This window comes from Netta rufina (assembly GCF_964035555.1).
Source record: "Netta rufina genome assembly, chromosome: 3".
NCBI lineage: Eukaryota > Metazoa > Chordata > Aves > Anseriformes > Anatidae > Netta > Netta rufina.
Genome location: NC_140125.1, coordinates 105,331,543 through 105,347,308, shown reverse-complemented (window position 1 = coordinate 105,347,308; position 15,766 = coordinate 105,331,543). Strand labels below are relative to the sequence as shown.

The 15,766-nt window shown below is 38.5% G+C and overlaps 1 protein-coding gene across 1 annotated transcript in view; it reads left to right on the top strand.

The window, feature by feature from the left end:
- The window catches only part of MBOAT2 (membrane bound glycerophospholipid O-acyltransferase 2), a 91,768-nt gene that overhangs the window by 52,333 nt on the left and 23,669 nt on the right, over window positions 1-15,766 (top strand). Inside the window, exons 4-6 of the mRNA XM_084284307.1 lie at window positions 4,065-4,160; window positions 7,684-7,739; window positions 14,951-15,005. Coding sequence (XP_084140433.1) covers window positions 4,065-4,160; window positions 7,684-7,739; window positions 14,951-15,005 — 207 coding nt within the window. The remainder of the gene's footprint in view (window positions 1-4,064; window positions 4,161-7,683; window positions 7,740-14,950; window positions 15,006-15,766) is intronic.

Here is a 15,766-nt window from a genome sequence, read left to right as displayed (position 1 = left end):
TCTTTCCTGTCCCTTGGTACATACACACAGATAACTTGCCCTTAATCTATGAGCCATCCCTCTAAAATGTCTGTCGAGTTCATTTAATCCATGACTTTGGGCTCCATCTGTTGTAACAATCAGGTTGTGGCTGAAGCCAGTTCTGGTTCCCTCACTGCTGTGCTTGTCTGGTGCTGTCAAAATTCATTTTTCATTGATCTGGGTGGTTCTTACTGTAATAGCATTGATTTGGCATATAGCAACCGTAGCAGTGATGACATACAGTATTACGTAGCACCAATTAGCACCATACAATTCAAATCATGGGCTATTCTCACCCAGCATCAGGCTCACTTGAGGTACACATCAGACTTCCCCATCCTACTGCGCCGATCCTTGAACAAAAGCAGTCCCACGGATGGGTTTGCCTTGCCTGAGGCAGGACTAGCCCAGGCTGTCTTCCCCCGCAGCTTCTTTATGTGCACCACAGGGACATTTTCCCCTTCCACAGCACGTAACAGGCAGGAGGAGCTGTGCTTCAGTACCGATCACTTCAGAAACAGTTTGAAACCCTTCACATGATGCCAATACTTCTTTCAGGTGGAGTACAGCAGGCCTCAGGTCTGTATGCCTGACTCCAAAACCCTAGGGGCTGACCTTGAGTCTCCCTGGGCTCTTTCTGCCAGAGGCCCCAGGTGGGGCCGTTCTCCCCAGCTGAGGTGTGCAGCACATTTTTTTTCACATCTTGCCCTGCCCAGACTGGCCTGAGGGCCACTGCATGAACTATCTAATATCTAAATAATAGATATTAATAATAAATAATCTAACATCTATCTGTTTAATATCTAAAGCCAACTGGATGGCCTTCACTTCTGCAAATTGGCTCAACTCACCTTCTTCTTCAGCAGTTTCTGCAGCGTGTCACAGCAGGACAGAAGGGTCTGTGTTATCTTCTGCTGGGAGCTATTATATGAACCATCGACACATTTAGTATCCTTGCTATCACTGAAGCTGTGGTTTGGATGGGGATATTAATTAATAAATTCTTAGGCAAAATGCAGACACACAGAGTTCTGATGTCAGAGTCTGTTTTGACTAATCAAAGCTTTAAATTTAGCTTGCAACTGAATTCAGGTTTTGAGTCTTTTTTGGAGCTGACCCATGTCTCAAAGTTCATTGCTTAAGTTTCTAGGATTTTGGCCACTTTGGCAAAAATGTGTTAAGTGTAGTGGTGAGCATGAACCTTTACAATTTAAAAAAAAAAAAAGTGGAAATAATTGAAATCCTTTATGAAATGTGATGCTTTTTTAATTCTTCATCTTTAACAACTTCCACTCTCAAAGAGCTGCTGATGTGTGCAGACAGGTACTCCAGCATCAGGGAGTGTCAGAAGTGGGATTGTTTGCCCTGGAGTCTAGGCTATGAACAATGTAAATTTATGGCTGGATTAGATAAAGATGTCAAAGCGTAGTAATCTGGAGGTTGGTTGGTGGTTAAGAACATGAAATGTAAAAAAGTGCTCTTGTCATGGGTGCTGTCCCATCATCCAGATCACTAATGGAGGTGTTGAGCAGGATTGGACCCGTATTGACCCCCGAGGTACACCACCAGCTACCAGCCTCCCACAAGACTACAGGCCGCTGAGCAGCACACTCTGGGCCTGGCCGTTCAGGCAGTTTTTGATCCACCTCACTGCCCATCCATCAACAGCTTCTCTGTGAAGATCTTATGGAGACAGTGTCAGAAACTACTCAAATCTAAGTATATAATATCCGTGGCTCTCCACTTGTTTGCCAAGGCGGTCATTTCACTGTAGAAAGTTAACCTGCTGTAGAAGTCCTAAGGCATTTAAGCAAATCCATAGCCACCTGCCAGTACCTCTAAAACTCTTGCACATTTTACTGGCCCAGTAAAGGTACCAGGTAGGATCATTGCCTCAGTCTGTGTTCCTGAGTGGAAATGTGTAACACAACTTGCTTTAAACTCTTTGCTTTAGATATAAATAATGACTGGCCATTTCAGTTGAATGTTCACAGTTGAATTTTCAGCTGGATGTTCACATGGTGTTGCAGGCCTGTATCATAATGACTATATAGAAACGAACCTAAGGTTGCCATAATTTTCAGTGTTTTTCTTCTTTTAGGATATTTGCTTTTCTTCAGCTGTGGCTTTTCTGCTTTGTAAAAGAAGTCTTCATAATGTTTTGTTAAAAACTTGGTGTAAATGTATGTACAAGATAAACTATGTGGTTGACGTTGGTGCCTATTACAGTAGGCTAATATTACAATAAGCAATAATGTAATAGGCTAACTACAATATTTAATTTTTATTTTTTTGTGGTATCTATGGGTGGGTATGTAGATATCCCTACACGTAACAAGTTACTTTTTGTCTGCGATTATTTAGTGTGTAAACCAAGAGGCTGGTAAAGCTAAAATCATGTTGAAGTTTTAGCAAACGAAAGAACTGGGACCAATTTCAGAGCGGGCAAATCAAACGCGCAGTCATCGTTCATGTGAAACCTGTGGGATTTTTGGGAATATAATCTTAAAATACCTCATGAAAAGTTCAATTCTACAATGTATCTTGCTCCTGATATTGGCTGTCCACTACATTGTACTTAATTGTGTGAAATTGTTTTCCTTGCTGAAATAATTCAGAAATGTTTGGAGCCAAGTATTGTGTAATTGTGTTGGATTTCTATTACACGCGTTTTTGTGCCAATTAGCCACCCAGTTTAATAGTTGTTTAAGGATTGTTTATATTGGTGAAAACAGGATCTACTATTTATTGCTAAAGCAGGCAACCTAAAGTTTTTAAACCACAAAAAAGCAAGGGTTAATGTAGCTACTGATGTGTTATATATGGTAGGAAATAATTCTCTAATTTGAAGGTTGGACATTTGTAAACGTTAAATAGTTCATACCTAGCATAATTCTTAATTGGAAGTTAAATTGCAAGTGTTCTGTGTGCCAAAGGTGGGGATCATTTCCAGGTTGAAGAATAATTTCTAAGACTTTAGAATTAATTATGTAAACACTTTTTTTGCTAAAATAATAATTCTGAAAAGAAAGAAAAAGCCTGTTCCAAACTCCTCCTGTAGCGTCCCTCACTATTTCATCTAAATACAGTCCTAGCCATGATTTTCCATTTGGTGTACGAATATTTTCATTTTAACTGGATTTTGATTGTACAGCACGGTCTGCTGCAGGGCTGAACATTAGTCTTGTGAACATTAAGCAAGAGCATGATTTCATTATCATGAATGCTTCATTAGCTGCATGGGAATATTCAAGACTGTAAAGTTCATATATAAAGTTTTACAGAGTTAGTGAAGCTTCTGCTGGCATTCACCATTCTTTTTAAATGTAAAGATTCTGACAATTTTGGGAGGTATATTGGCAAATCAAGCCTCATCGGTTTACCATTTTACATCTTAAAAAAGGGAGAAAAAAACTGAACTGAAAAACGATATGTGAAATTAAATGTATAATACTTTAAAAAGGTTATTTTTATCTTTTTTATATTTGCAAGGATCAGCTTTAACAGGAGGCATAAAGGTGTATTGTTCCCTTTTCACTCAGATATGTTTTAATGTGTGTATTTGAAAATCAATCATCTTTTCTAATCTCTGAAAACAGAAGCAGTGGGATTTGTGGTGCTGAATTTTAAATGTATAGAAGTATGTTCAATGGAGATGATGTTCAATGTATAATTTGCCTAATTTGTGTACTCATATGGACAAAGATTGACTTTGATCTAAAAATAATAAATTCATTTTCTCTTTAGAGCTTCTGGTTTTTACAGCAGGATTTAAATTATAAATCCTATGCTTGATGTGAATACAAATATGATAGTGACAACAGCATTTGTAATTTAATACTGTGCACTTAAAAAAACCTACGTGGTTCTGTAGGATAAATATTACCAAAAGTAGCTGGGATGAAAGTGTATTTGCACATGCAAATTATGTAATACTTGTTGGAGATAATTGGAGATTAAAAGCTAATTAAAGATTGCTGACTTAATGGAGAAATGTTAATGTTTTTTAATTGAAAAGCATTTTTTTCCTCTTTTCCTTCCAGGTATTGCTTCGTTTTTGCTTTGGGATACCTCACTGTGTGCCAAATTACTAGAGTCTATATCTTTGATTATGGACAGTATTCTGCTGATTTTTCTGGGTAAGGAGAAAAAAAATCTTCCCATCTTGCCTTGCTATGTGATGCTGTATCTGTTGTGTTTTTTTTTCCCTTCACTACCACATGATGAAACCTGAATTGTGTCTGCATGTATGTCTTACGCAGTCTGATCCCACAACATGAGGAAACTCTGAATGTTTTTAGGAAATTAGCTTTTAGCTTTGCTCTGTTTTGGGTATTATGTGAAGTGTTTCAGAAAGTGAAAGCCAAGCAGAGGTGTGGTTGGGTAATCACACAGCCCCCTTGGAAATAGGGAGCTATGCCTGTATGTGTCCTCATTTTATGTAATGAGCTTAACCTATATTTGGTTGGAGCTCTATATGAGCAAAATATAATCAAAATGCAAAGTAAAAATAAGAAAAAAATGGTGATTCTTCTTTGTACTGCAGACAGAAACAAAGCACAACATTTTCTATAAATGTTTTCTCCTGATGGTGCTTTGATTTAAAGGAGCATTTTGGAAAAGAAAAAAGGCAAGAAAAGTGTTTGCAAGCCTGTTTGAAAAACAAAATAATAAAATGTATTAAATACTTTTCAGGAATACTGTGAATGGCATTGGTCTTTGTAGTTCAGTGGTACCTGTATTGTGTAGCAGCTGTGTGTGTTAGCCTTGTCACTTCTCAATCCTCATTGGTAAGAGCCCAGAAACTAACTGGTAGGCTGAAGCCTCTAGCTTTTGTGGTTAAGTTAATATTTTCTGTTGTTATAAGCTGGCTCTTAACCTTCTGAAACATCTTTCTGTATTTGTGTCTACAAACAAGTGTCTGCCTTCGAGCCAGATACCCAAGTTGTTGTTCCAGGCAGAGGAGATCTAATCAATGCAGACAGCAGAGCCTGGAGGGCATTTCAGCTGACCCACCACCACGTATCCACCTTGATGGGAGCTGGATGACTTGACATATGCCCCTGACTGTATTGTCTACATCTCCGCTTGCTTTAATGAGAGATTGTAATGCAGACATAAGCATAAAGACACACAAAGCTTGATTTCCTAATGTTGAATGCCACCGTTAGGAGTGGAACAAGAATCCAAATGCTGTCCCTCCCAGGTCACTGTAGGGCCAAAGTGGGTACAGCCTTGCAGTGACCAAAGCTCTGAGCTGTACCGGGAAGCAGTGTAATTGCATTTGCTTGTTGCTGCTCTCAAACTATTAATAGCAGCTCAAGCACACTCGCTCAAATGGGACTGTATTGCTTTCAGATACCAGCTGTCTTTGTGGCTGTGTTGGTTTGTTTCAGAGATTTCTAAACCCTCTTTCTAAACACGTCCAGAGATTCATGAGGTCTGCTCTGGGTGGAACTGTTGTAAAGCCTAGATCCGTCTCTCTGCTTGTGTGCTGGAGCTGCCTGATTTAAAATACCCTTTCATGCCTTGGTTTGGGAGCTTGGTGCATGCATATTGTATTAAGTCTCTGGCATAAACTGCATCTGCTCCCTTGAGGCCTGAGACAGATGTTACTTCCAAAACAGGAGGAGAACGACATGCTGCAACTTGAACTGAAGAAGGCTATGTTCCACCAATTTTCTCTAGTTCCAGGGGAAGAGAATAATCTCAAAAATAACAAAAATGCCCTAAACAGTTATAGAATCCCAGTACCCTCAAGTTCATTCTTGGTACTGAAGAAATTGGCATGGCTTTGTATAGTGGTTAGCCCTGACAGAACTTTGAATGAATACCTAGGTATTTCTCCTAGCCCATCGTGCAAATCGGAGGTGTCCAAGCCCAGAGAATCTGCCAAGGAAATTTGACCCCGTGCTGGAGGTGCCATCGCTTGTGCAGAGCATTGCAATCCTGGCTTTGGTAGTGACAGATCCCAGCTGCCAGCAAACCTTCCACAGGTTCCTTTGCCCTTCTGCCAGCACCTGAACGGGAAATTAAAATTAAAATTAAAATTCTGCTACACAGCCTCACTGTTCCAGGAAGGGCTCTTCCTCTTTCAGATTGTTGCTCCTCAGCCAAGCCTCTGAAGATGCTGGAATAGCCACCTCAGAAGGAAAAAATGCCAGGGTCTGCTGTGATAACAATAACAGATGCATGAGCTAGAATTTATGCAAGGTCTGGCCGAGCTCCTCCTGGGCTCCATCCTTCAGCCAAGCAGGATCTCTGCTTGTCCATCTACTGAAAATGTCCATTACAGAAGGAAAACCCATTCTGTTCAGAATCAGTTAGGGATCTGTGACACTACCAAGCAGGTCTTCAGCTTAAATGCTGGAAAGGGATATGAGGGATTTCCCAGTCTGCCTATTCTCATCTGGGTTCTTTTCTTGCTGACACTTGCCTGTCACTCTGGCCTCGATAACAGGATTTTTAGGGCACTGATAATACAATGCAAAACTTTTTTTTTTTTTTTCCCCTGATTACATTTTGAGGACTGAAAATATATTGCACTTCAAAATAACCTAAAACCTAAAAAATACCAGTTGACAGACTGATCCATCTGGCAAAATACTGTCAGTAAAGGAGGACTTGATAGCTATTGGATTTACTTTTCTATTGTAATTTAAATATGTGAAAAAGGCTGAGTGCAGTCAAGACTTGAACAAAGTTATGGGCTCATCCTACAGTATGATTTATTTATTTATTCATATTTTATATAAATTATATATCATATTTTATATTTTAAATATATATATTATTTATATCTGCAACTCAGATACTACGAGGCAAATAAAGTCTCCAATATATTTTTAAGATCTGATTTCAAAGTTAAGTTTCCAAATTCTATTCCGGTAGCCTTCTTTATGTTTTTTTCTCCACTACCCCTGTCAGGAGTTAGCAATGCTGGGATTTCTATCAGTTGATAATTCTTAGCTATTATGGAGATGGTTACCATTTTACAATAAAGTTTTTGGTTTTCCAATACAGTTGAAGCTGAGTTACTTAGCCAGCGAATAATCTCTCTTGGGAAGCTTAAGATCCAATCAAGTGTACCAAATTCAGCACAAACTGAATTCCATTAGAGTCAGCATAATTATGCTAGGTTTTAGTTTTGCCTGATATGTTTACTTGAAGCACATAATAATTGTAGCTGAAAAATTAAGCACAGGACCAGCTCTTAGGAGAAACAGTGAAAATGGTCTGCATATCTAAATAAATAATTCTGCTGTTCAGCTTTGGTATCCTGCCCTGATTTATAATGCACAGGATTGTTCTTACAGCCCTTTTTTTCTTTACTATTCCTGCTGTTTAAAACAACAAGAACAACAACAAAAGACTATGCTATTAGAAAGTAAAATGTAAAACACTTTGGCTGTGTTTGTGGAACCTAATGCACCAACAAAAGGCGTGATTTTTCAAATACTGTATCTCAGGAGAAAATTATTTTCATAGTTTGAAAACTCTGTAATGTTTTGACCTCTAACAACTAACCACTTTGTCCTTGTATTAGAAATCTTCCAGTAGAGAGCAGTTAACCTGGTCTAGTAGTATAAATTTTCTCTGATATGTTTACATGTGAAAGAAAACTCTGAACTTTTTTTCTGTTTCTTTCTTTTCTTGTAACAGTCCCATGATGATAATTACGCAGAAGATCACTAGTTTGGCTTTTGAGATTCATGATGGTAAGATTTCTTTAAATCGTCTTTAATTTTCCATTTAATGTTCTAAACAAAATGAATTTAAGGAATGTTAGTCACTCACTGCTCACGTGTCAAAGTGCAAACAGGGAGAATATATATAATCATGTTTTTGTCTTTTCTCCTACCAAATTTTTCCAGCAGATAAATGAGCCCTAGTTGTGACAAAAATGGATCCTAATGTATGTTTCAGGGGTAGGATGTCTAGGTATTTAGTTACTTTTAAATTTAAAGGAGTAATTGTCTTTCTCTTAGTTTGGAAGTATCTAGGGAACCTATCTAATCAGCTTGAATTTCTTGAACTACAGCTGTCACCTGAAGATTTGGGTATGTGGCCCCAGACACCTGGATTAAGCCACCTGTTTTTCTGAGAAGTCTTTAGTAATGTTATATTTGGAGTTTAATATATTTTTTGTCTTGTGTGCGAACAAGCTTTAGTGATGTTATTGCATTTTTTTCCTTTCTCATAAGACACTGCCTAGAGAAGCCTGTAGGCAACAACATTCATAAAGATGAAAAGCCTGGAAAACACTTCCTGTACGAATTCTTGAATGAACAAAAATGAATGAATAATGCTAGACGTGTCTAATTGGTCAAAAATCTGATGTCTAACTTCCAGAGGAAACACACACAGTATTAGTTTTGCAAGCTACAATCAATTAGAGTACAGAGTATGCAGATTAGAGGAAACAACTTATTCTAAGGAAGTAATAATTCTAGTATCAAAGATAAATGCTTCCTCCTACTATTATTTTGCTAGGGGAAGGAGCTATTCTAGACTTGCTGACATCATGCACAAGTAGTGGAGTTGGGGTATGGGACAAGCATGTGGGTGTTTCTGGTAGTCTTGAAAAAAATGTTTCATTTAGTCAGCTCTATTCTTAAGTTTCATTACAGACTATGCTAGTTTTTTTTTTCCTACTTAATACAGAAAATTTGTAGTTTCCTAGTAAGTCTAGGTTATTTTCTGTCTGAATTTCTCAGGGATGTCATTGAATTCGGAGCATCAATCTTGAAATTTTTTTTCCTTTCTGCCCCCACATCAGAGATCCTCTAGATTTTTTGTAAGCCTCTGGGGAGTAGCTGATAAAATACTGGAAAGCTTTCTCTCTGGTTGCATTTGCTGTTTAGCAGAGCTCTTGAGTTGAGCTGAAGAAGGACAGCTGCTAGAAGCACGGTTTGAGCATGAATTTCAAAGGTTGGTGAGACCAGTATAAATTCAGGAGCAACTATGAGTCTGATGCCAGGAGATGCCGAGAAAAGATATACAAGGGAAAATGAGATTGTATTAAAACAATGATTTTTAACCCCAGACAACTGACACAACTTATAAGGGATCCATCAAGAGAAATCAATGAAAACAGTTGGTTTTGTGGTAAAGGCAAGTCTCCTGATCTTTTCCTGGCAGCCTACTCATTGTGTTCAGGTTTTGGTATTACACATGAAGGTCCTGGAAAGAACTGGATATAATCACGAAGACCACTCACTCACGTTGCATGCTAATGAATCTTTCTAGTCTTGGTGGGTATCCTTGATACCAAGTCCAACTCTAGTACTTCTGTACAGAAACACTGACAATGCCTGTAACTGTTACAACCCTGTGTACTTCCTGTGGGCTTATTTTTTACTACAGCAGGAGAATTCTATGCAAATTACATAGGAATAATTCAAGTTTGCTTTGTAGTGGAGTCACTGTCCCTGGAGGTGTTCAAGGGAAGGTTGGATGTGGTGCTTAGGGACATGGTTTAGTGGGCGACATTGGTGGTAGGGGGATGGTTGGACTAGATGATCTTGGAGGTCTTTTCCAACCTTAATAATTTTATGATTCTTTTCAGAATCACAATTTGGATCACAAATTTACACCTGCATAAACTTAGACTATGTCTTTGGTGTACTGTGATTTATGTCTTGAACTTAAGCCCTTGCTAGTTCTTGCCTTCATACAGGTTCTTGCTGCTTAAACGAGCACTGCCAAAAATGAACAGTCAGTATGTTAAGTTCTTGCAGATTATTTTTGGCATCACACATGCACACTTTAAAGGCAGAAATATTTACATGATTTGGAGACTGCTTGTGTCCATATTCATTCTGTATGGCAAGTTCTAGATTTGTGCATTAATATAGATATAAGATACAGATTTGTTAGGCTAATGACAGAGTTAGGGGGAAAAGGGAACTTTTTGTACTTCAGATTCTGTCTGAAGTACCTTTTTCCACCAAATTTAAAACTGGCATATTTTTGAGAAGGAAGGGTGCATTGCAGATGTTCCAGAAGCACGACGATAGTCTGCAGCTGGTTTAGAAAGGCTAAAAATGTGCATGCGAAATTCCTAGCTGGAAGAGGGTGTCAAGCAGAGAAGCTTTTGCAATTATAAAGTAAGAAAAGTTGAGCAGAAGAGAAGAAAGTTACTGTGACTGCTTAATGCCTGCAATTTATGATGAGTTACATACTGAGTTCTCCCTCATTTGCTTATAATGCACTCACCCGCACATGAGCCTCGCTCATTTTCTGCAATTCTGTATGAGCTGGGGGATCTTTACAGGAAGGACCCGTATCAAAATCTAATCTCACTAATCTGTATGGACTTTGACAGCTTGTTTTTAACTCTCGTGCTTAATGAATCTTTAACAAAGAGTCTCTTCATCAGTTATATTCATAACCCAAGGAAGTTCTGGAGCTCACGACATACTTATTTTTAAATCACCAAGAGATTCAGTCAGCAAAAACAGAGAACATTAGACTTGATATTTGCTATTTAAAAGGGGCAAAATGGTTACAGCTTCTTCCAACCTCATTCTTATTTTCTCTAACTTAAATTAAATAATACATAAGACATAAGCAAGAAAAGTAGTAACTTCTTAAACGTAATACTCATCTACTAAGAAAGAAGTGTAATTATTCCAAATTATTTCTTCATATTTCCATGTTGCATTTGTCAGAAAAATGTATTCAGACACAGGTAGGAGACCAGAACCATAACACTCTTCTGTCAGCTTTTTCTGTGTTCCTGAAGGCTTATCTCTCGTATCCTTTCTGACCACAAAAAAACAAACTTTCCTGTTCTGTATGCACCCTTCTGCCATCCCTCATGTATTAGTTTTCAGCTCTGTAGTGCTTAAATGTGCTCTTCCTGGAAGACTGCTTGCTTTTTTTCTGATTATGATGATGTATCTGGCGCCCTCTATTTTTAAAAGCAAGAGTATAGACATTGATGCTGATCTGGTAAGGCACTGCATTCACTGTGAGAGCTAGAAGGAGATGAGTTGCATATTCAGTGTACTCTAAAGGGCTGGGTTTTGTGTGTTTGTTTTGTTTTTAGCTTCTGCCTTTTCCTTTGAATCATGATTTGGCAAGATTTAGTTACATGCTAGTCGTACACCAATATTTTTTTTGATCTCCCCACATTTACTTCACTTCAACAGCAGCATATGAGGACAATGGCTGGATTGTTTTGTGCTCGTATTACTATTGCACTATTATAGTGCTGTAAGATTTCCAAATTGGCCATTAGAGCTACTTTCCCCAGAAAATTATGAAAGCAGAGTCTCTGCCCCATATGGCCCCTGGGACGAAGATATTTTAATGGATAGAGAAAACACATGGAAAAATGGGAAAAAACAGATAAGGAAAAAGAAAGAAGCCTAAAGTTGGAGATGTGCAAACCCCATGTTAGTCGCAGTTATCTTGATTGTCTATTGTTACCAGCTTCACCCAGTCGTAGCAGCACACCATACACTTGGGATGTTTTTAAGCAATATAATTGAAAAGAAAAAAGGGAAAATTTCTTCTTGGTTGGCAGGTAATAAGTAGTCCTATCCAAACTGCAGTATCTGTATTTTTGTATGGCTTTTTTAAAGTGTTCTCTCTTGTGTTTGTGACAACATTGGCCATTTTACCAAATCACATTTACTACTGTACACATCGTTAGTTTTTAAAGGATTATATTGTATTTCTCCATCCCTAAGTCTTTAAGTGTTGTTTTCAGCCTATGTTCACTGGTGTGGCTTTCTGGATTTCAAAATTTCTGATTTTTCTTTCTTTTTTTTTGTAGTTTCTGTGCAATTTTACTCAGCTGGCATCTTTGTCTGTTTGCTTCCAATGTGCTAGTAACAACTAAAACTGGTACTGAATGTCTGGGTCTTCTTCAGTTCTTAAAATGTTTCGGTAGCAGCAAGCATCTGAGCTCAGCTGGTGATCCATTTCAGAACCTCAAATTAAAATTTGTTGGAGTTACGACGAGGCTTGTGATAGGATCTCCACGTTTAAGTATTATTACTGTAATATAATCTCATGTTTAAGCATTATTAATGAGTTACTGAATAGCCAGATTTTCATGTAAATGTAAAGGTAGATATATCCAAGCAGCTTAACTACAAAGCTGAGGTAATACCAGGATGTGGTGATAACGTTGTAATTGTGAGGATGCATGGTGGTAGTCAAAACAAGCTTTAATAAAGCCTATAGGGAGGGAAGGATGTTGGCATGTACCTAAAGATGTTGATTTTGCTACCTTTAGGATGTGATCTCCTGAGGAGGAATGAACAGGTGCAGCTTCCTCATGATTTAGACCAATGGGGATAAATTTTGCTAGGGGTGATTTACAAAATTCTTTCAGCAAGGAAGAAATGTGTGCTTGTTTCTTACTTTACAGATGAGAAAACTGAGTTATAGTTGCTGAGTGGCCAAATCATTTCACCTCTCTAACAGATGTTCGATAAAACCTGTATTCTCTCATCCCCACTGTGTGTTTTGGTAGCAACTGAAAGATGCAGCCATCGCAGTAGTTTGCTGCTTTAGGACAGGAGAAAATATTTCTCACAAACCCCAGAGAAAAGTTAGAAAACTTCATGAATTCCCTGGCAGTGGCGTGCTGATGAAACGCGGTTTCTTTATCTCTTGTGTGTGGGAACAGCTATGATTTGAGGCCTCTGACCCCATGGGCAGATACCCTGCCTTGGAAATATTGAATGGACTTGTATGCATTTATCTCGTGTTAGATAAGGTTGGGATTGATGGGCTTTCAAGGTCTCTTCCAGCCTGGGCTGTTGTATGATTTTAAAAGCACCTTCTGCCCTTTTCTGTCCATTAATAAGAGTTAACAGCAGCTTCCTGAAAGCTTTCCAGAGTGTGACACAGGCACTGAAAAGACATCAAAAAAAGCTTATGGGGAAAGCCACTGACCTCCACGAAGCTGATGGATGGAGTGAAATGTTAGTGAGACAGGGAGGTGAGAACTACAAGGAGGCTTACTTGTACACTGTACAGGTTTGAGACAGGTTTGGCTAATTACCTTGCTTTAGTCATTAGTTTGGCTTTGGGCAAGTTAATTTGGACACACGTGGTCACTGCTTCCTCCTTCTGACTCAGAGAAGAAGGTATCCAAGTAGGATACAACTGCTAGGGAGGATCCTGCTCTGGGCTGTTTTTTAAGGGGTTGCAAAGTTCTTTCCTATATGGTTCGTGTCGTGTGATCCACATCTTATGTGAGTCTCTGTGTTGAATTTCTCTTTTAGATTGTGCTAAATTCCAGGATTTAGTACCTGAGACCTGTAATGCTACAGCCTTAAAGGTTAAAGGACCTTCCAAGAAGCTTCTCCCACGTGTTTTGTTCAGTGCACTTTATCAGCATAGAAATCTTTGCTGTAGTATTAAGGAGCAGATGTGACACTGTAATTGTGGGGAAGAGAAAGTGCCTGTGTGGAATTAAGGATTGTGCTAAAATTTATTTTTTTTTTCCCCCTTGAGTATGAATGAATGGGGAGGATCAGAAGTGAAGAAGGCACTTTTTCAGGTTGTAAGAGATGCCAGTTTGCTAAGTCCCCTCTGTTGTCTCAGCTTTGAAGACTAAGAGTGAAGTTTTAAAGTCCTAAGTGTCTACAGGTCACAGTTCCTAGAGTCACACGAAGACAACGGGTATCTTCTCTTTAGATAACAGGTATTGCCATCAGCCACAGGATTAAGCAAGGTTTGATTCCCCCCTCTTTTTCTTGTCTCAAACTTTACTAATTTTTATATCCTACATATACATATAATATATACATAGTTTTCTAAGATATATATAGAGAGAAAGACTCCAGTTGAGGCTTTCCTTATATAAGCTTACATCAAATACAAAGACTCCTGTCTTTGGATTTACTGGCATCAAGGGGCAGGCCTTGAAGGTAATCTTTCTGTGAACGGAGGAGGATCTTTTCCTTCTATATTATCTATATAATCACCTATTTTTATAAAACACATTAGAATTTCATATCTATATTACCTCTACTCTTTCATTACACTTGATTGGAAATTCACTTTTGGGTTTAGGAACCTGCTAGAGAGGAAGATAATTGAAGTGGGATTCCACAAGCTTAATTTCCCTTAGGAAGCGATGCTTTAGAAAATAAATTTTGGAGTGTCTGCAGCCACAAAGGAAGCCTGCAGATGTGAACAGCACAGAATGGATGCCCCCACAAGGGGCTGGGCTGGAGGCGAGCTTGCAGGAGGAGCTGAAGCATCCAGGCCTGTTGGAAGGAAGCTCAGCTTGTTCTGCGCCCTGCCCTCGGATTAATGTATTTTTTAATTATTTAGTGTTGAAGGTTATATTGTTGACCTTTCTCTTTTACAGCAGCACCAATTCAGAAACTAGATTTTCAGGAGTAGGCCACCAGCATTTCACAAAGGGCCAGGTATGACAGGAATGTGACTTAGGCCTTGCTTGGGCTTGGCCTGCCCCCTTCTGCTGGCAGGGGTTAAGGCTCATGGAGAAGACTCAGGCACCCTTTACTGTCGTGTCTGCTTCACTGGACCTTGTTTATAAACTTTACTTGCAGCACGATGGTGGTTTTTAGGTCTGCATCGTTCTTTGGGTAACTTAAATCTGTCTTGGACTGTGTTCATATACACTTCAAAGGTGTGTGACTAGTGAGGTGTCCCACTGCGGGGTTAATGGGGTTTGGAGTTTGACTTCCCTGACTGGTAGTAAAAGGTTTTGAAACCTGTACATTTTGAAATCTTAAAAATGTAAGGGAACTGTATTTTTCAAAACTTCCAGCAAAAATACTATGTTTTATAATATATCTGAAACTACTTGAGGACATAAAAAAAATAATCACACTGTAGCATGAGGATTGCTCTACCGATTAAAGACTCTGCTAATTAATTTGTGGTATTCTAGCTTTTCTTCATTTTTCCTTTTCCCTGTGCTCTTCCCTAGGAATGTTTCGAAAAAATGAAGATTTGACACCGTCACAAAGATGCTTGGCTGTAAGGTAGGCTTTCAGTGATCTGAGAGTTTAGTTTTAGGGGTGGGGAGAAGCCAGTGGCTTGTGTGCTTTATTGATGCTTTGTGAAATTGCTGCAGTTCATGTTCAAGATGGAGAGTTTATAAACTCATCTAAAACAGGTCCATGCTTTGTATATTTATAACTTAATTACATGCATTTATTCTCCTAGAAAATACCACTTGAAATGGAATGTTTTTCTTAAGTATAAAACCAAAGTTCTATGCATTATATGCAAATTAATGCCAGATCAGATAGGAGACTAGTTAACACTTAGTACACATATAAAGTAGTTGGTGAAGGAACATATTTGTCTAATTTCTGTTTTTCAGCATTTAACTTACATTTTTTCCTTTCTTTATTCAGAAGACTTGAAAATAATATGTTGTCCTGGGCAAAAGTCTTGCCTTGAGGAGTTTTGCTTAACTTAATTTATTGCCAGTTAACACACACCTTTGTTTACTGATGCAGTTATTGAGGGGAAAAAAGAAAACAGAAACAATTGAACACTTAGGGAAACACCTTTCTTCTCCTTCCCCAGTCTCAACTTTAGTCACATACCTCCTCAGAGCAAGGAGAAAGTCACCAGAGTTAAAGACATCAGTCTGAAAATGCTCAGTAGAGATTGGAAAGCAATGCTGTGTTTAGAATGATTTAAGTTGTGATTGCAAAATACACATGAAGTGCTTTTCTGCGTTTGGTTCTTGTTGCAATTAAAGTGAGCAATGACGTGCAGTATGACTTCTCCT